This window comes from Argiope bruennichi, chromosome 4 (assembly GCF_947563725.1).
Source record: "Argiope bruennichi chromosome 4, qqArgBrue1.1, whole genome shotgun sequence".
Classification (NCBI taxonomy): domain Eukaryota; kingdom Metazoa; phylum Arthropoda; class Arachnida; order Araneae; family Araneidae; genus Argiope; species Argiope bruennichi.
The window spans coordinates 92710797-92733788 of record NC_079154.1 but is presented as its reverse complement, the minus strand read 5'-3'; the positions used below and the strand labels follow the sequence as shown (position 1 = coordinate 92733788).

The following is a 22992-nucleotide window of genomic DNA, read 5'->3' as shown; positions in this document are numbered from 1 at the left end:
TTGCAGAATGTACACTGAAAATTATAGTTCAGATATCAAATATACCTTGTAAATTACGGATAGCATTTTGTATAAAAAGTATAAATCAATATAATGCAAGGTAAATGCTCATTCACCGTTTCTGATATTGCCACTTTTCTGTTTTAAGAGTTCAGAAGGAATTATTTTAGACTAAATTAAGGCTACTCTACACCCTTGTAATTGGATTTCCTCCACTTATGGTGGATCACTTTTAAAGTAATGATATTAACCCTTGATCTTGTACTTTTGCCACCGGTAGTGCTGTAAACAATCTCATTATGTTGCTCGCTAACACTTTATTGTATAACTAGGCACCATTTTTGTGACAATGAAAAGGTAAACATATGTTGCGGAGGACATGATTTTTGAGTCCTGTACTTAAAATAATCATTACATCACATTACTTTAATGTTTTTTGCCAATACGGCGTGAATTGTTAAAACATGCTCATTACCTTCTATTGACATAAGCAATTAGAAAATACATTAACAAATGTCTTTCCACAAAGGTGTATCAATAAAGGTAATGATATTTTGGTCATAAATAATCCTTTATTTAAAAACTTGAAGAAGTTTTAAAGTTTTCATGATTACATGCATCCAATAAGTTTTCATTAACAATTAAGAAAAAGAAAACTATGCAAACACGATATAGAAATATGACCCTACATTCCCAAACAGTTTTCTTAAATTATTAATTTCATCTTCTTTCATAGGATTCGTGTTTAAAATGCTTAACTATTAATTATTATCTATCCAGATCTATTTCAGAAGTAAATAGAGCTTGCTTAATTTCTGAGCATGCTCTATTTACTTTAGAATTAGTTGACGAAGAAATTCCCGTATTAGCCAATTTTAATAGAGCTCATGATACAATTCTTTCTTTCTACATTTTTAAAAAAAAAATAGAAATGAGAAGGTAAATTCCCCTTCAATACAATATACTTCTAAACAAGTTAACGATTTCTTTAGAGATCATTGTATGGTTTGAAGTGTTCCACATAAGGAATAATCCCTTTATTTTTAGATAATCATCATTCAAAAATTACTTATCGCTAATGGTATCTTATTTATCTAGGTCTAGTTCGGTACTTAAATTTAGTAATTAAATTTTATTTTCACATTAATTTAAATTTCTTTATAATAATAAGTGATACAAAATTGAAACGTTAAAGTCTGGCTAGACAAAGCAAAGTGAACTAATTAGTGTTATTAGCATTTTCATTTTTCTATTTATTTTTTAGAATTGATAATACAGAGGAGAAAAAATCTTAGTAATTCCTTTCAAAGCATTTGTTATTCTATTAAATATTAACATAGAATACTCATAATATTGTCGATAAGCTTTATTATATATTCTAAAAATATTTATGATTCTTATCTTAAAAGATTTTAAATCATTTAAAAGGTTTTAAATCTTTGATAACCTTTTAAGTGAGTTAAAGGTTTTAAATCTTTGATAACCTTTTAAGTGAGTTAAAGGTTTTAAATCTGTGATAACCTTTTAAGAGATTTTTTATACCTATAAAATAAAGCAGAAGTTAATTGAACAATTTTTAATGTTTTTCCAAATTAAATTTCATTAACAAAATTTTATTTCTCTTGAAATCTAATTAAGGCTTCAAACTAAATAAATCAATAAATCTTACAGAATTTCAAAGAGAAAATATCCGCATAATAGTGGGTGAGGGAATAGTAACAAAAAAGTGGAATAAATAAAATACCCATCGTTATTACTTTCGAATGACAAAAAAAAACTCTAACAGTGTGTTTGATGAATAGAATAGAAAGCAAATAAACGATGAATAAGAATGTAGTAGCGCCAGAAGATTTGCAGGAACAGTTAATTGTGATGTTAGGAGAAAAATATGGCATAGAATGTTGAAGAGTCAATAGTCTTGCATCTACTGTACTTAGCAAAATCACTTATTTCACAAATTCGAATAAACAAGAAGTCACGATTACGGTTGAGGAAACAATGTACAGCGTCATTTAATAAAAACATGATTTTTAAATAAACGTAATCATGTTTTTATGCTTCCTTTTCTCTAATATATGAAGAACTGTATTCAATATTTAAACATTTCAACAAAACTTTCACAAAGGATTTTGAGTTTCATTCTGTAAATTTCTAGCCATTTTAAACGCAGTTTTTCTCTTTTTGTTCTAAGGATTTTAATTTTTTATGTTTATAAGTGCCATTATATCAAAGTCCATGTCTTATATAATCGCCATTTCCCACAATTATTTTCCATATCCATATGATTGTATTTGATCGCATAAATGTTACCTCATTAACTCAGGTTTAGAAAAATAACACCAGGTGGATATTAAAGGGTTATCTAATAGGTACATCTTGTAAAAATGTTTTTCTGGGTCACTGTACTCTATTTTACTTACACGTAATCTTTATGACGTATATTGCATACGTAATTTAATTTTGTAAAATGAACACAGAAATCATTACTTATTGGTAATTGTGATTTGATTTGGCTGTAACAGTTGTACAGATAAAGAAATCTTTCACTATTGCGCATTTAATGAATTACTTTTCTTCCATAAGATGGTTAGATTCTTGCATATTTAAACATTGGTATTTTAGTATTTACTATGTTAAACTATTTTGTAAAACAGAACAGACGTCAAATATATGTAGAATTTTATTAAGTGATCAGTTTATAAAAATAATTGAACTTTATTTTCAGTCAATTGTCTTGGGGGGAATTTTGAAATTAAGAATTGTTATAGATAAAAGCATGAAATTCTGAATAATATATAAGGGAATATATGTAAAAAAATGGCACCCCGAAAATGTAAAATTAAATTTATAAAAATTCATATATTATTTATCCTTTAAACTGCCCGGAATAGTGAAAATAAGCCAAAGGATATGCATATTGGAATATTTACCAATCTTTTCTTTAGGAATTCATGATTTAAATACCAGCGTGCTGGCATAGGAGTAGCGCGTCTTCCCCGTGATCTGGGCGTCCGGGGTTCAAGTCCCGGTTTGGGCATGTTAATTCTTCCGTTGTTCTATCTGTGAGATGTGTGAATGTGCCCTCCTGTAAAAAAGTGTTGTGCAAGCGAATGAGTGATGCGTGAGTAGCAAAGTCGTACTCTTGACCTTAGTTGGCGCTACCGTAAAAACAAGAGACGCTTCCCCACCGGCTTATAATCGCTATCTTCGTAACAGCGGGCTTGTCCATGGCAAGTATCATAAGAAATAATAACAACAACATGAATTAAGTAATATCGAAATGTCTAAAAGATGAAAATAACAGAAAGATAATCCCTTACCGATATTTTATTAAATTCTTGTTTCCAAAATAAATTTATCGTTAACAGTCATAATTTTTATCGTCTTTAAAAATCATAAAGAAAATAATCATCATTTCTTCATGTAATATTTTTTTTCTTTCTTCCTTATTTATTTTCAATATAATTTTTAGATTTATTGTGCCATATTCACGAATTTCATTGTAATTTTCCTTCATTGAATATTTTAAACATCTTGTAAGCAAGTTCAAAAATTATAATGCTTCTGCTGCTGTACACTTATATATTGTTTCTAAATAAAACCACCAAGATTTTAAAAATTCGAAGTCGTTAAGATCCTTGCATAAAATTCCATGACGAAAATAATTAAAATGATACTACGGCTGCATTTTCAACGACATTGTGACTACGCATTGTCATTATATCATTTAAAATATAATTGAACTTTATATTATGATGTTACGACTTTATTTAATTAAAAACAGAGCAATGTATACAAAAATTTAATTGGCTTGTAACAAGTGCTATTATCACATGAATTGGAATTTATCCCTTGAATAATCAGATAAAACTATTTTGTATGAATTTAATTAAATCTTTCCTCTCAATTTATATAAAACTTAAGGTGAATGTATATTATATTTCCCTTCTATCTTGTAAAAGTGTAATTAGTGAATAAACATAATTATGGACATGGCAAAATGGAATTTATGAATTCATTATTTCTCCAGTTGTATATAAATTGTTCGGGAAACGAATAATATCCAAGAATGTGGACTACCATAATTGTATAACCCATTTACAATTATGTAAATTCTTCAGTTTTTAAAAAAATTTACTATTTGAATTTTGAAGATAAATTTTGTTTTTCTATTTTAAAATACCGATAACTTAATAATTAAAAAACAAAAACTTTAATAATAAAATTAATTAAAACTTATTTAAATAGGATTTCAGTTCAATTATATTAATTTAAATAAAAAGTAAAGTTTGTAACTAAAATAAAATATTATTTTCCTTTTAATCCATTATATTTACTTTCCTATACTTGTTATTTAATAGCAAAAATACTTATTATAATACTTATATATCATTTTTTTTCGTTCTGAGTATCAGAATAATCATTCATAAAAATTTAACTAAATGAAAAACTTGTTCAATTTTTGTCATGTTTGATGAAATTATTTACTGGGAGTCCCTGAATTCATGAGCCAAACTTTAAAAGTATGTACAATACGTATAAAGGAGTATTTTTTTGTATAGAAATGTAGGGTTGAAAATGAAAAGTGTAGATGGAACAAGTAAGTGTACGTAAGTCCAAGCAAGGTGGGAAAATGTAGTTCTACCAGACTTCCAATGACTCTGATAAAAACTCCATTGTAAAACTTTCAATCTCCGCTGTAATTGGTCATGGAACACCTGGAATCTGCGAAAAAGTATACGCTAATTACTTTCTAGACACTACTAGACCTGTATCTATGTTGGTGGTGAAATATTAGTGCACTTACTGAAGTATTATGTAAGAAAAACGTTTTCTCTTCATTTCCTCTGCATTTCTTATTTTTTCTGCCGAAACTTTTTATTTTCGACGCCACATTGCTATACAAAAAATGCTTCTTTATATGTATTTTACATACCGTTAAAGTTTGGCTCGTAAATTCAGGGACACCCTGTATTTTTCATTTAATATTTTCAAATTCCTTGATAACTTTTGTGCAATCTTTAATATTTAATAAACGTCAACGAACTCAAAAATGTAAATTTGAAATTCTCTGTAGTTGTATATTTCTGTTGCTAGCGGAAGGATAATTTGATTCTGTAACTTATTCATGGATTCTTTACTTAAAAATGAGTGCATGATTATCATTATTTAATTGCACGAGCAGCTGAATTAAAGACTAAAATTCTCAAAATAATCTATATATCATAGAGCGAAATTTCTTGTTTTAAATCAGGTTCTTCTATTTATGTCAAAAATAGAATCCATTATATAAAAATTTAATTATTTTTATTCTTATTGGAGCTTCTACTAAATAATATGGTAATAAAATAAACACATAAAATGAATATTTAAATGAAAATCGAAGAAGAATCATTATTACTATAGAACTTCTCAATTTATTTATATTTTTATGTCTTGCAAAGCCAGCTAAATTTTATGAATAAATTTACTGGAATATCAAATATAAAAATTGCTGATCTTATCTGATTACTGATTAAATCAGATTTCTACATCCGACGCATTTCTTTGAGTGATTTAGAAAACATAAGCGTTAATATCTTAAAATAAACCTCTTATGGAAATTCTTTTTTAAATGCATGAAACCTTAAGGTTTTGAAGAAAATATTTAACGAATATATTGCCTCAACCGTTTTCTTTCTTTCCTTTTTTAAATTGCAAAAGATTTTCTCAGTTTCTAAATGTTTACATTTATTTTTCTATATCAGTCCTTTTTGAGACTATTTTCATGATTATGCCTCAGATTTTTAAAATTATTAATATCAAAATGTTTTTGCGTTATGATATATTTTCCATTTTTTCTGAAACTGATATTTAAATTTTTAAAATGGAAGTATTTTTGTGTGCTCTTTTTTCTTTCAAAAAGGATTTTAATTTTATGTCTTTTTTTTAATTTGAGATTTTTTTAAAGCAAGCTCTTTCCATATTAAGACTTAGTGTTTATAAATCAATAAACTCCTTTTATTCGATAATGCATTCGATGCTTAGAAATATTCTGTAACACATCATCTTTTATTTAATGGTTTAAAATATATTTTCGCATTTGGATCTTTTATTTAAATTTTAATAACTTATTGCTTAGACAATTTAATATACAAATTCCTTATAAAATTTGATTTACAATGTGTTACATAATTTAAAGATATTTTCAGTAATTGGCAGAAAAAACTTTATTGCTATTTCAGAACAAATAAGCTTCAAGAATCAAAGCAATTAAATATATTAGTTAAGGGAATCTATTAAGAAAAAATTGTGGATATTTTTGAATATAGTAAACACAGCGAGTTCTGAAATTAAACTTTTCTTTCCTACCGATAATTCTTAAAGAAAAGAATTTTACTTTAGGGATCTTATAATATTTAGAATATAAAATCAAAATTAATTTATTTTAATCAAGACTAAACTAAGAAAGGTATTTAAAGAAAAATTTATAGAAAAAAATTGTGGATATTTTTTAATATGGCAAGCACAGTGAGCTCTAAAATTAAACATTTTCTTTTCAAACAATAATTTGTAAGGAAAAGAATTTTATCTTAGAGATATTATAATATTTAGAATATAATATCAAAATTAATTTGTATTTATTAAATTAAAATATATATATACATATTAGTTTTAAATTGATACAAAAACATTTTTGTTAGATAATTGCCTTGGAAGAAATGATCGTCAATTTCTATAGGTAAGTTATAGCGATTACTAATTTCATGATATTTGAGCCTATTTCCCCCCTTAATTACTCTTTATATTTGACGCCTATTTCTTGATTTTATTCTTTTATTTACTCTAATTGAATGGAGCTTTGGGGATACGTCGGACCCTTCCCAGACTATTTCTAATAATATGTTGCAGCTTCATTAATTTGCGAAGCACTGAATTAATCACAAGGCAGAATTATAAAAATGGTTATTGAAGCAGTCAGAAAATTTGTTTATATTTGTGTTGCCATTCGGCAATAAGTAACACCAGTGATTTCTGTGCCACGTGCGTTCGAGTTTTAAATTTGCTTTATACACTGACTTGAATAGAGATTAGAAAGGCATCATACGAGGCCTTACAAAATATATATTTTTTTATGACGAAGGCCTCAAATTTGGATAAAATTTCTGAATGGAAGTTGAATGGTAGACTGGAATACTGTCTTGATGAAGAAACCATGAGCTTTTGAGGAAACGAAACCATGATCTGATTTTTCTCAAATTTGATCTTTTTCTCAATACCAATTCACATAGAGGAAGAGAAATATTTATATATTATTGTAAGTTGATTTAATATATAAATGCCTTATACACAATGTTTCTTGACAGTAAAACTTTTGCAATTCTTCCGAAATTAATCAGCTGGTCATAGGTCGGCATGAATCTGTTCTCGGCCCTTTTAAAATATCTTAAATCATTCAAAAAATTTGTCACGAGTTAAAACATTAAGATAAGTTACGAGTTTCTTAATTTTAAAGAGGTGTTTCATTCTATCCGATACTCCTTCTGAATATTTAAGAGTCTTTCCGATGTAGTGTTTATGAACAAAGTTTATCTAAAAACACAGAAGAAAAAATATACTAGATTCATTAAGAGAACATAATGCAGATTGGAACACGTGACAGAGCCTGTTTTTCTCTTACTTATCTCTCCGTTATAATTAAGCAGTTCTCTTATTTTCGAGCCAAACTTATTATGTTTTTATTCTAGTCTATTCCAAACTTAACGGCATCTTGCTTTTGCGCTTTGTAATTGAGGAACCTATTTCCACTTATCTACTATTTTCTTCATATTTAGAATGGAATACATATGGTCTGTGATCATGTAGCTTTGTAATTCAGAAACTTATTCCACCTATTAATGTATAAAAAGCAAGTTCTTTTCCATATTTAGAATAAAATAAATGATAGTCAATTTGGAATTAACGTAATTAATAGTAAGAAAATATTATATGAAAGTATTAAACTTTTATAGCAGAAAGCTAAAATTTGCATTCTTTGATTATTGCATTTAAATATATTATAAAGCAAATTTAAAGGCACATGTAATCAATTATTACATGAATAACCGAGTTAATTATAAATTATACATGGTGACCACAAATTCTTCCTTCGAAAGAAAAGAGTGCGCAATTAAAAAAAAAATATTATTTGCCTAAAAATTGTATTAGCCATTTATAACAATATTTGACATAAATGCTGTCACAATGCAATGCTGTTTCATCTGGAACACTGTGGACTTTTTTTCATTAGGAGAGGTAAATATATGTTGTAGATTCTATAAATATCATGATTTCTTATTAGATAACTGTCTCGGGTTTCAAAATAAAGAGGGGACCGCAAGCAGGACGATTAAAATCTTTTTTTCTAGTTTCCAAATAAATAAGTTTGTAAAAGATATAAATTGTATGAATGATAACATGCAATGATAAAAAGTATTAATGTTGAGTTTCTTATATATATTTTACGTTCACTTGTTATTAAAATATTTATAAAATCAAAAATCTGTTACAATGATATTGTGGGTAAACGTAGATAAGTATGGAGACAAAATAGATAAACAAAAACAAATAAATACTTATAAAATTATGAATAATATAAAAAAATATTTGCAACTTATAACAACAACTTATTATTACAACAACAACTTATGTTCATCTTATAGAGCAGATTCCATTAGCATTAGGAGTTATGTTAAAATGTACATACAATTTAGATTCGCCGCGAAAATTATTATAACGATTAATGTTAAAATAATATAATTAATTTATAAATTACTGGAATTTGAAAATCTCTATATATTCTTTAAAAATTTCTGTATAATTGCCGATAAAAACTTTTCTTTGAAAATTCGTTATCCATTTTATCATTAACATTTATTTTTAACAAAATTAGTATTTTTATTTGAAATTAAAACTAGTTGTGTGCATTGAAACTAATAATAGTTATAGTGTTACTGCTGACATCTATTTAGAAATATTTAGAGTCAGATAATAGGAAAATTTGTAAATATAGTCAATATAAAGAATTATTAAGCAACTTTTCGCTGCAAGATTAGTTTTCTATAAGATTGAATTAAATTTTCAAAATATGCTTTAAAAGTTATTAAGATTAAATTATGTAACATGCAGAAAATTATATTTAATAAATTTAATATAATTGATATTTAAAATGATTGTATACTTATATATCGGAATTATGCTGTTTATAAATTAAATTATTTTGGTATAAAATGTTAATTTCATCTATGCACTCTTCATGAGATTCGAAATTTTATTTATAAGCATTTAATAAACATTAATAGGAAACTTAGAAACTTGAAGCAATTTCAAAATTGTTAACTGGTTAAAAAAAAGGTTCATGTCTTCTTATTAAACGACAAAATGAAGATACATTTCTGATCTTTTCCCAGTTTATCTTACGATTATTTGCAACCGTGTCAAAGTTGTCAAGGATTATCTATTTTTTTTTCTTTTAAAAAACTCGAAAGATTGTGAAAAATAATAATTCTCGGCGTCGGTCGGTCTGATTACAAAAATAATAAAGTCCGTAACTCCAATCATGAACAAACCACAGCCAAATTATCTATCACGTGACTGAAAAGAAGCTCTCTCAGTGGCTATGAAAGTTGCTTCAGTTTCTGCCCCTTCAGGAATGACGTCACCAACCTTTAGTGGAGAGAGAGAACGGATTTTAGGAGCTCTAGTTTAAAGGCAGGAAGATCCACAGCTAACTGAGTTCAGCAGCTGACAGCTGGAAATTGAAGAAAGCAGTTCAAATTTATTTTTTTGTGGAAAGGGAGTTTTTAAAAATTAATATGGACACTAACGTGTTTCTGATTTTGACCCTTGTTGTTTTAGCAGAAGCAGATTTTAATCTTCCCAGGTAAGAATTTTGAAAATATTCTTTTTAAAGAGAAAAAAAATTAATTGGCTATGAATTATTTAAAGTATTATCATAATATATTTTCTTGCTATAAATATATTAATTATCAAATTTTATTTTAATTGAACTGGTAAATTTTTCATTTAAAAAACTCTTTTTTTAAAAAGAAATTATGCTATGAATAATATGAATTAATGATATGTTTATCATATTTATTTTTAATATTTATTATTTGCCATATATCTCATTAACATTCATTATTACTATTTGCATTTTCTCCAGATACATTATATAACAGAAGACTGTCTTTGTAAATCAGTATTTATAATGCTTTCTTGATAAGTATGTTTATTTTTCACTTAGTTCTTTAACGTAGCTATTAAATGCATTTAAATTTTCAGCTACAATTATCAACAACTGTAACAAATATTAAAACGTAAAATAAATGTTTTTGTTTATTATAAGTAACATTTTTTTGTGTATAAAAATATAATAAATTAGTAGGTGAGTTCTAACATAACACAGATTTTATATATTGTATACATATTACAATCACAGTGTTCATAAAATCATAAATGGCAAACATAATTAATAAATAACATATAAATTAATTAATAATGAACTTATAAAAAATGTAAATATATTTTCATAATAATTGCACACTATGGTGTATATGTTTAATTGGCATACAATTTCGTAATAATTAATTCACAATAATAAAATATTTATGAAAAATATAGTTATTTTAAAACATAATATTTTCAACAATGAATTCATCATTTTTTGTTTCCTGTTACATAGTTCTTGGATTGACACTTGCTTGAAAATAACTATTTAACAATTAAAGTTAATAAAAAAAAATATGTAATATCTATATTATTATTTCAATTTTACTAAAAGGCATATTTACATTTCTTCAAAGTTAATAAAGTGCGGGTGATTTAAAATAGAATCAGTTACTTCTTTTTATAAAGTTCACGTTTATTTTTATATAATAGGAGAATAAATTATCATTCATAAAATGCCCATCCATTCTTATTTTCTTAAAATAAAAGTTTGTTAAAATTTCTGCAATTTAATGCTATTAAATTAATTATTTTCAGAATAACTGAAATTGATTTTAGCAGATATATGAATAGATAACAGAAAAAAAACATATCTATTTAGAAAAAATTTTATCAATTCATTTTTCTTCTTCGTTGTTGATATCTGACTGAATTTCCATTTTTTTACTAATTTTACTATACAATTTATTTGTTATCTCAAAATAAATTTTAATTTAATGAAAAATATAGTTAAAATGATTATATTTTTCATAACCTTTATAAACCTTACTGACTCAATACTACAAATAGTTCAGAACTGCTAATTACAACGGAGCAATATTTTATAAAGTTATTATAAAATTAGTAGAATTCTGCAACCATATGGTTTGGAAAAATTAATTGCCGGTAAAAAATTTTATTAAATGTTTTATGTAACTTGCTCTGAATTATTTCGCAGCAAACATATGGAATTTTGTTGTTTATTAGTATGTTTTAGAGTATATATCGTATTGTTATAAAAAGATGACCCTAATCACATTCTGTGAATTGTGTGACATGTCTTCTCTGATTTCTTTCATCTCACTTAAAGTTTGAATCTTAATTTGAAACGGGAGTGATTAAATCACAAGTAGTATACAATGCCTTTGATGAAACGAAATATTTTCTTTTAAAATATAAAATACAAGACGTAAAATTGAAAAATTCAGCATTTAATTTTCCCGAATGTCCCAGAATATGTTTAATATTTTACATAATAATTTAAAGGATTAATTACAAAAAAATAAGTTGTTTATTAGTATGTTTTAAAGTATATATCGTATTGTTTTAAAAGACGAGCCTAACTACATTCTGTGAATTTTGTGACATGTCTTCTCTGATTTCTTTCATCTCACTTAAAGTTTGAATTTTAATTTGAAACGCGAGTGATTAAATCAAAAGTGCTATACAATGTCTTTACTGAAACAAAATATTTTCTTTAAAAATATAAAATACAAGACAGAAAACTGAATCATTCAACATTTAATTTTTCCGAATGCTACAGAAAATGTTTAATATTTTACATAATAATTTAAAGGATTAATTACAAAAAAATTATATTGTTTATTAGTATGTTTTAAAGTATATATCGTATTGTTTTAAAAGACGAACTTAACTACATTCTGTGAATTTTGTGACATGTCTTCTCTGATTTCTTAAGTTTGAATTTTATCTCACTTAAAGTTTGAATTTTAATTTGAAACGCGAGTGATTAAATCACAAGTACTATACAATGTTTTTACTGAAACAAAATATTTTCTTTAAAAATATAAAATACAAGACAGAAAATTGAATCATTCAGCATTTAATTTTTACGAATTCTACAGAATATGTTTAATATTTTACATAATAATTTAAAGGATTAATTAGAAAAAATTTTCTGATTCAACAAAAAATGATGTATAATACGATAAAAATTGTAGGCTATAAGAGGGATTAACAAAATTGTAACATTCAACTATATTATAAGAAAGAAGAAAAATTTTGAAGTTTTGACAAAACTGAGCACCCTTGTAAATACTACGAAATTTAAAAAAAATAAACATTTTGTCAGTATCTTTAAGCAGCAACTTACTCAACAAGGAAAAGTAAGCCTTTCTTTGTACCTTCTTCAACAGCGGAAGAAAAATTCAGGATGAAATAATGCTAGTAATAACGGGAAATATTTTCGAAATACGAATGAAATATAATGTTGTAGAATAAACTTAAAATATTCTTTTAAAAAATTAAAAATAGATAAAAAGAAACTTCCTTTTTTTAATTTTGTATCATTAAAAAGATAATTTCTTGAAATTTAAATTGATTTAATATTTATGTTATAATATTTACGGCAACTAAACCGTAATAATGTCACCTTTTGGCTTAATTTTTATTTAAGTAGATTCCCAATTGAAATTTCAAAAACAGTAATGCTCTGAGGTGCTCATTCCCACTATCTATGGCACAGTATGGCCAAATATAGCTCTTGCGCCAATAAACCACACAAACAAACCCACTTTCTATGTTTTATAATTGTAGGTCTTATGATTTGTAGGGTAGAATGCCAACACACACTTTTTTCTTTATTATTAGTGAATATATTAGTTTGCTACTTTTTAATCATTTTAAATTTCTAAGCATGGTTATCACAATCAATAAAAATTAATTAAATTTTGTCTTCTTAAGTTCTTAGTTAGTAAAGCTGCTGTTTCATTTTTTTATACGGAAATTGTTCTCAAGCCCATTCTGATTCAAAAGAAGTTAAAATGAGTAATCACTGATTAACCATCAGAAAAGGGAAAAAGTCTTGATGTTAAAATCTTTCTTTTCAAAAGTTGAACTTAGGCGCATAAAAGAAGGCAGCGATAAATGTCATTTACAACTTAATTGACGTCACAATGCAGAAGTTGTCTAACAAAGGTAGAGAAAATCTTTTCAATTTCCCACGTATTTCGTTTAACTGTCTGCTATATAAAAATCTTCAAATAAATCTTTTAAGAGACGTATTTCAGAAAAGTATTTTTCAGTTAAAGCAATATAAATTAAAACCAAAAATGTTGAATAAAATACTTATTTCTATGTGATGGAAACGTCAAGTAGATTATTTTAGCAGTAGGCTTAAATAATTACAGTAGTTTAATCAAATTGATTTTATGTTTTATTCGTTGAAGAAATTTTTTAACATCATTTTTTATTTAGTTTTCAAATTAAAGAAAATTGTAAAGCTTAATAATTGCCATCAAATTTTGTTTTACGTCAATTCTAAAAATTAAAACTAAGAATTCATTGTAAAATGTTTTTTGATGAGAAAATGCCAGATAATGGTGGTTAATTAATGTTTCCAAAAAAGATATCTATTTCTAGACTTTTGAGATTTTATGAATAGACATTTTTGGATAGATATAGGTTCCATCAAATGCTAAGTGTATTGAGGTAACATCCTGTTGCCTATGATCTTACGTCACCTGATCAGGAGGTTCTGTATTCAAATGGATAATCATTAATTAGTGAAATCACATGATATAAATCCTGGATAAGCTTTAGCTGTTTAATTATTAGGAGATATTTACGGATAATATTTTGTACAATATAAAATCAGTTACGTTACAATAAAGTAATACGACTAAAGGATAAAAGGTATGCTTTAGTTCAATAAAAATTGCAATGCCTAACTGGTCTGCATTGGAAGTTCTTATATATGAAAAATATATTCAAAATTAAATTAAATATTTTTTTTCCTTTTTGCATTTCTTAGGTAATTAATGGAATTTATTTCAAATGTATAAAGTTTCAAGGAAAAACGCATTCACTTTTAATTACACACACACACACACACACACACACACACATATATATATATATATATATATATATATATATAGATATATATATATATATATATATATACATTTATTTTATGTATTTAATTTAAAATATTTAGATATATATAAAAAATTCGAATAGTAGGTTGCTAGTTTCACTAAATTCAACATCTTTACAAATTCTGCAACAGGTCACTTTCAAAACCATTCGTATCTATACTTTTTTTATAATTTGATATATAAAATTTCACAAGTTTTAATTCAAATTCACAATACCAGGCGTTCAGTTTTCTGCCTGTTCATGTTCTGTTTTCAGAAAAAACAAAAACAAATTTATTAATTATTGATTAAAAAATTTTATTTTTATTTTAATTAATTTTCAAAAAATATCGTTTTGAGTGAAAAAATAAGCAGTTCCAGTCAGTTTCATATAAAAATAAATTCATAGTGAAGTATTAGTAATGAAATATTATTCTAATTTGAAATTGTTTCTGATTTTAATTAAAAGGTAATTTTTTTTTTCACTTCATGCTAAAAAATCATTTTTTTTTAAATCTCGATTCATATCAGATTCCGCAGTCTCTTTCTTGCCAAAATACTGACGCTTATAATAATTATTTTGAACACTTTTATTCAATGTTAAAATTTTACATTTAAGGTAAATTATTCACAAACACTAGTATCAAATTTCATTATTTCTTTTAATGCAGGATTCTTAGGGGAAAAAATTAATAAATCTTTCCGAGAAATATTGGGGGTGTAATAGAATAACATTTCAGTGGAAGCATTTTAGTACGAGATATTTTGCCATGTACTTATATCAATCATTAGATATTCCTGGAAACTGTATTTTCGAAATAGAGTTAGTTTACTTTAATAACCACTATTTTTTAAAAATGTATCAAAATTAATTTAAATTTGAAATTATTTGAATAAGAAGTGATACCATGTATATTATTGAGATTAAAATGGAAGGTAGTATATTTAATGGAAAACAATGTAAAAATAATTATTAAATGATGAAAAATATTGTTCAGCTTTGTTTAAAAGTAATTTTAAACTGAAAGAGTAATTTTGTAGCATAAATGTAATTAAATAAATTGCAGGCAAGAAATAACATTATATGATCAAAATTGTTTAGGTACCTTAGAATTTATTTATTTTTGAATTTTTTCAGAAAGGTTGCCGAATTGTTCTTGAAATTCTACTATATGAGGAATACGATTGAACTCACATTTTACGTATAGATTCGGTTACTTGGTCTTTCAGATTACCAACTAGAAAATTTTAATGTTAAAAATGATATGTGTTTACTTCATTTACTAAAAATATGATAATGATTTGAATCTATCGTCAATGATCTTATTTTATGTGATCAAAACTTGCATTTATTTTTGTAAAATTAGAACTTGTTTACGTACAGAAAAGTTTAACATAAAAGTAAAGCATAACCGTTTATTTCTTTGTAAAAAATTCAAAATTTTTTTGTATGTTATATTTTACTTAAAACTTGAAGAGCTTTTAATTAAGTCAGACAAAATAATATCATTCACAGTATGCTGTTGTAATATCATAAATGCTTTAGATTTTCAAGAAAATATGAATATTTGTATTAAATAATTTTTAAGTGCACACCAGAAATATGTTTTATACTTTTTCTACAATTTCGAAGTTAAATATGAATTTCAATTTTAATAAATAGGACAATTTGTTTAAAATTCTCGTTGAGTATCGTTAAGATTTAAACTATATCGGAACTGCAAACAAATGAAATTTCAAATACTTTGTTAGAGAAACTAATTTAAAATAATCTCTCCAAAAGCTGAATTTTTGGAAATTTTGAATCTTTGAATAGATATATCGAATTGTATACAAAAATTAAAAAGCTCAAACTTTTGCTTTATATTTATAATATGCATATTTTATGTACATTATTCAAAATTTCAGTAAATTAGGTATCATAAATATCATTAAATTTTATTGCGCTATCTTCTTCCTTTTTTCAAATATTAAAATTGTAACATAACATTATAAGATCTATATAATTATAAAAATCTAGATATCTATATGTTTTACAATTACCAATGCAAAATTGTTAGGTTCTTTTGCTACACTGATTATTTCTTCTCTATGAGGGCATCAATTAATTGTTTACACTTGATATGTGTAGAGCTGGCTTATCAACGTTCATTTTGAAAAATTACACTGCTAGGCTGCTGCCCGGCTTGCAGTCCAACAAAGCCAGATTAAAACGTTCCACAGAAATTACATTTTTATAGTTTTCTTTTGCAAGAATGGCATGCAACAAGAATGGCAAATTAGCCTCACCATGTAAAAGCCTTCTTTTCAGAAAAATATGACGTCGTTTCATTTTAGTAATTGACATATCTGCATATTAGGCAAAATATATAACTGTTTAGTTGTTCTAAATTATATGATGCTTATTGCATTACGTTACATTAAAATTCTAAGATTTATGTAAATAACAAAAATAATGCAATAAAAATTTATTACTTTTATGATACCTAATTTAATGCACTTTAAACCATGCGCTTAATTTATAGATATGCAGTTATATTTAGCATATTTCTCCACGCGTAATATGATAACAAAATATCAGTTATATAATTCTGTATAACGATTCGAAGACTAAATTTACAAAAATATCAGTTTGCAGAAAAATTCTTATAATTACTGGGAAAATTAAATACTACTGGATACAATGCTGAAATCTTTCAGACTCTTAATGGTATTCTACGTGAAGTTTTATATAAGTTGCTTTATTCATCTGAGTTCGGAATTATGAAAGGAAAAATATGTTGCATTTCGCACATGTGCAGTTAAAAACTATTTAATGAAATACGCAACTTTGCTCTAATATTTAAGTTATTCTTTTCGAATTGTAATATAGTGTTTTCTATATTTTCACACTTTCTGTAAGTTTCTGTATGTTTGGTCAAACAATCAACAAGATAATCAAAAATAATAATATGCATAATTCTTTTTATGTTTTAAAAAAGCATTCGAATGTGGCATAATGTTATACTACGATAAATATAATAAATTTTACCAAACTAGGAAAAATAAAGGCATACAAGAACGAAATCGAAATTAGAAGCATAATTCTATCAATGATTTTTATGAATGAAAACATTCAGATATAAATATATTTACAATTGTTTACGTACCACACAGACAAAATATGACAGTATATAGTTTAAAAGATTGGATATTTTCGTAATTTATTTTCTCCTTTTAACTTTTGAAACTCTAAAATAACCTTTCATGGCAGCAAAACAAATAGTCTGCGATTTGTTTCTAACTTTTATTTTATTTCTGTAACGTGACCATGATACACACGCCTCTTTCCGGTAAACGATGCGAAAGAAACTGAAAATTTGTTGAAGAACTTTTGTACTCCCTTTCACTGTCGTCGTTAAAACGAACAGAGATTTGTTACGGCATCCCCAAAAAGGAAGAATTTTCAGGACTGATTTAGATTCATGTTGATCCAAGCTGCATACTCCTGCGATCATTAAATGTTTTTTTCCTTTGAGTCGTCTGGATTCTTTGAATCAATGTCATCTGCTGTAGTCCTCCTGTTTTTAATCATGTTTCAAATAGTCGTTACTTGTTATTTTTGTATATAAACTATAAATAAAAATTCTAAGTTACACATTTTTATCTAAGTAAGTTCAATAAAAAAACACAAGTTGGAACTATGCTTGTGTGTTGGCATATCTGTTTGTCTGTATGCATACGGACAATAAAGCTAGAAGTACAAAATTCATGAAATTTCTAATACAATCTTTGGATCTAATGAGTATGTGTCAAATTTTAGACAAAAGATCAAAGAGAAAACTATATTTATTTTCCCACCTTTTTTGTGAACGAGATTATTCAGAAATGCAGAAAACCAGCTTTATCAAATTTGATATGCTATGTATAACAAACATATCCAAACAAATCGGTAGATATCCAAAGTTATGAAAAATCTAAACTCCCATCCGTGAGATGTACAGTAAAAAGATCATCAGGCTCAATAACGGTCACTTTGTTCTACATAAAAGTCCCTTTAATCCATATGAAAATAAGAATCACGGATAATCAAGTTTAGAAAAGACATGCAGAAAACAGAACATATAGAAATCAATAACACACCAGCAGAAAATCTATATTAAACAATCGCAATATCATGAAGTGCTCAGAGAATTCTCGCTGGAGATATTTCGCTCAACTACTTTCTCACCACCACTGGTTGACATAAGCTTTATCTCTCAGCTTTTTATAGCTTTCGTGACAAGATATTGAATGTTCTAGAACAAATTCGAGTCCTTATGAAATTTCAGCTATTTTCAAGGTTTTTGAATATTTTGGATCCTTATTTTTGTCGCCAAAGTCACCAAGTTTGTCGCCAAGGTAGGTAGCCATTGATTCATCATCCACTCAGCAGCTATCATTACATCTGTAAAACTATCTACCTTACCAAAAGGTTTACAGTGCAAGAAAGTAATATTACCAGTTCGTAACAATTAAAACAATATATATAAAAGCAGATAAACGGGGTATAAAAGTTTGAGTGATAAAATGAACTGGAAAATTAAGTATTTGTATGAAAGATAATCTGACATACATATATTGTCATTTATTCAATTCTTGATTTTTTTTCGTTTCGTTTTAATATTATTATATTTAAAACAAAACAGATACAATTATTATTATTTATATATTCCATCTAATATGAAACTATTAACAATTATTTGCAGTTGGAATCGTGCCAAAGATTTAAGTTACTAACTATTAGGTAGGACTTTTTTATTATTTTACCTGAGTTTGTTCGTTATCTGGTTGCAGGAGTTTTATACTAATTGATCTTTATGTCTCAAAACAAATCGACTTTACGTAGATGTAATCATTAATATCTAAGAACAGAGTTACAGCCTCTATATCTCACATATTTGATTTGACAAAGTGTGGCTAAAATGCATCACAATTAATGTTATGCGCATCTCTTTAGAAATTTTGGAGATGATATTTTACAAAATTTTCATCGAAAATATCTCACGTCATATTCTCTCTTTTTCATGAAATGGATAGCATTTTCTTACAGGGGGCATCTGTATTCGAATATTCCAAGCTCTGATAACCATTGGCATTGTAATTTTTTTTCTATTGGAGGGCAGGACAAGTGGGTACTTCTTCAGAATTCTATTGTACCACAAAATAATTAAAATTAAATAGAAATTAAGCGAGTATAGCCTATTATTTTGAAAAAATCTAGTTGTTTTTATGTTAATTATAAAATTATACTCATTTAATACTTTCATGAAGTAGTGTCTGAATATGTAAACAGCAAAATTACTTTTTGTTATGAATATCGAACTTTTCTCCACTACTCTAATGAAAGTACTGATCAGACCATTGTTTTGAAGAGAAAACATATCCAGTGCTCCCCCTACGTGATTTGAAAAACTCTTTTATCAATTAAAAAAAAAAACATTCAAAGGTGATTCCCAGATACCCGTTGTATGCATTATTTTTCCTTATTATCCAAATTTCTTATGCAGCAAATGTAAAAAATATTCACAAGAATCAGTTAGTTTTTAAAGTATAAATAATTTTAAGTATGTTTTTAAAATCATTAAATTCTGAAAAGTTTATTCATATTTGACACTTAGTTTTTATTTTTTCAATTAATTTACTAAAAGATTTTCTGCTGTTTGAATTACTTATTTTCTTCGAATAAAAAAATTCTTTAATGTCATTCATTCATCAAAAATTTTATCTACGTTATATCTTGAAAACATTGTAAAAAAATGTTTGAAATCTTTGATCCCACGTAATGATAAAAAATAATATATGTAATTAGAAAATATAACACATGTTTATAGTACTGCCGAGACAGAATGGTCGCCGAGGAATAGTGATACTCTAATGATTAAATACTTTGTTTTATATTGATACAAATTTTACCCTGATGCTTTATATTATGTTGACACAAATATCATTTTAATACCATGTATCGTGATACTAATATGTGTTACTTTTATGTATCTCTTGATACAAGCATCACTCTGACATCGTGTATCATGATACAGGCATATGGTACTTGCAGGATATTGTGTATCTTTTGATACAAGTACCACTATGATATCGTGTATCTTGATACTGGTATATGTTACTTGCATGATATCGTGTATCTCTTGATACAAGTATCACTCTGATACCTTGCATCATATTGATAGAAACAGCAGTTTAATAACTTTGATCAGTCAGTATGATATCTAATATCTTGCGTCATACAAGGTATCAAACATATAGTACAGATACTACCACCCAAACCTTATCGAGACCTGTGACTTATATTGATTGAAAGATTATTCCTAATTTTTATGTCGCTTCATCCGAAAAGATATGCTGACGACATTGCAGCGGCCATGGCGTTGACAGGTGGTTGGATAGAAGAAATGGAATTCTTTGTTGATTTAAATTTGCGGGGATTCTTCAGTGATATGTGCATCATGATTTGGGATAAAGGACAATTAGGACTAGGGAGGAAAAACATATATTTAAAAAACGCCATACATGTACATGGCGTTCCCGAGGCAGGTCGGCGAATCAGAATATATTAACTTGATAATTTGTATTAGATTGATGCAATATAATTTAATTGAAAACAGAATGAAATCAAGTATTTGAAATCGAATTTCAACTCAATTTGAATCCAAAATTTCAAATTGATATCTGATACCGATAGTTTGCATCAATTTAAAATGCCTGATACTTTTTGTACTGATACAAAATAACATATAGATTCAGTATTATCAAAGTCTACTAACTACTGGGCAACAAATATAGTGGTCATCCTCTATATACGATAATTAAAAAATATTTCCTCATTTTAGTTTAATTTTTTTGAAATGTTTTCTCGAATCATCCTTAAATGCGATTCGTCTCATGTTGATGCACTATCAAAATTCTTTAAAATAGAATTTAAAGTTTACTCATCTATTTTTTCTTATATTTAAGGAGAAAAGAAACGGAAGGTCTTCGAAATGTTGCGTAGGAGTTGCAATGATTTATCAGCAGTTGTCATAACAAAAGCATTGAATCCGCTATAATATATTTATTTATATCAAAACAAATTCATTTCTTTGAAAGGAGAAGATTGAATAAAGGAAGCAATCTGTTTTAACAACAGGCAGTTTTGTAGAAAGTGAAAACAAACCTTGTTTATTGACATGAATAATGGATTTATTCGTGCATTATAGATATCCATTTCAATCAATCAGAAATGTTTGTCAAACGCAACTATAAATTGTATTTTATTATAGGTTTAAAATTCTTTTTTGTAGTTTATTCAGATGCTGCAAATATCGTTACAATGCATATTATAGAATTCAGCTTTAGTATTCTCCCCTCGTTTTTCTCATACATATCTCCTTTATATTATGCTCATGGTTAGCTCTGCCATATAGTGAATCAATCGATTATTTTCAAATAACTTTTTTTCCTATCAATTTATTTGGTTTAGAATTTGATTCTTATTAGCTATTTTAAAGATAAGACCATATGTAAATTTAATTTATTCATCTAATTGCACTTCAAATTTTATTTACTCAATATACTCAAGAGTGTATGGGTTACAAAATACTACAAATATCTGCAACTTAAACGTTAAAATAATATACTAAAATACATCTTTCTACCTTGTCGAGTTTTTCAGTTCATATATGCGTGCACGAATTGACAGATTGACAAACTAATCTTTCGCTATTGTGGTTGAACATTTGACATAAATCTATTGTCATGTTGATAAAACTATAAGCCAAATTTCATCATTACAAGTCCTTGTAGTATCACTCTTAATAACTGAAATAATTTCAAAATTATTTTTTTATTTCATAGCAAAATAATAAACTCTAATTTTTAAATGATTGCAAAGTGTTTTTCATTCAATATAGAGAGAATTGAAATAATAAAATTAATTTAACAGTTTGTTAGTTCCAAATTATGCGAACACAATTTCCTTTAAGAGAAAAAATTGTAAAATTCCAAGAAATGCGAATATTATTTAGTTTAAAATTCAACATTTCACACAGCAAAAAATTTTAACAGACATTAAAAGTTTCAAAGAAAAATGTATAATTAAATTTAAGGAAATATGATATATAAACCTCCATTAGAATGCAATATCTAATAGAAGCTTATTACAACACGGTTTCCGAACTATAACTATTCGCAAAGAATATCTTTCCGAATATAGCAATCAAAAAATTTCAATTTCAATTCTAGAAAATAGAAATTGAATATGACTCAAAAGTAATTTGTTTCTTCAACTATCTCAGATGGCGTATTTATGGCGAAAATTTTAAAAGTTGGTGAAAGTCGCACAAGTTTGGATGAAACCACTCTGAAAATTTAATTGCTTCTGTAGGTAAAGTAATAAGGATTTATGCAAAGGAAAGCAGATTGAGAAAAAAGTTGGTTGATATTTCCTATACTTAATTTTAAATTTCATAAATAAAATTAACTATTTTATTTAGTTAAAGTTTAATCATTCCGTCGGGATTAAATTCAGAAAATCTAATTTTACTTATTCTACAGTCGAAAACGATTTTGCGTAGAAAATTTTCATGGCTTATTGAGTAAATTGACTTGAAATTGATTTTGATTTATAATCCTCTAATTGATTTTGATATATAAT

General features: G+C 26.3%; 1 protein-coding gene across 1 annotated transcript in view; it reads left to right on the top strand.

Moving 5' to 3' along the window:
- The first annotated feature begins 9736 nt into the window (after positions 1-9736).
- Positions 9737-22992, top strand: part of LOC129966902 (uncharacterized) — a 55710-nt gene continuing 42454 nt past the window's right edge. Inside the window, exon 1 of the mRNA XM_056081513.1 lies at positions 9737-9901. Within this exon, the coding sequence (XP_055937488.1) occupies positions 9834-9901 (68 nt within the window). The 5' untranslated portion in view covers positions 9737-9833. The remainder of the gene's footprint in view (positions 9902-22992) is intronic.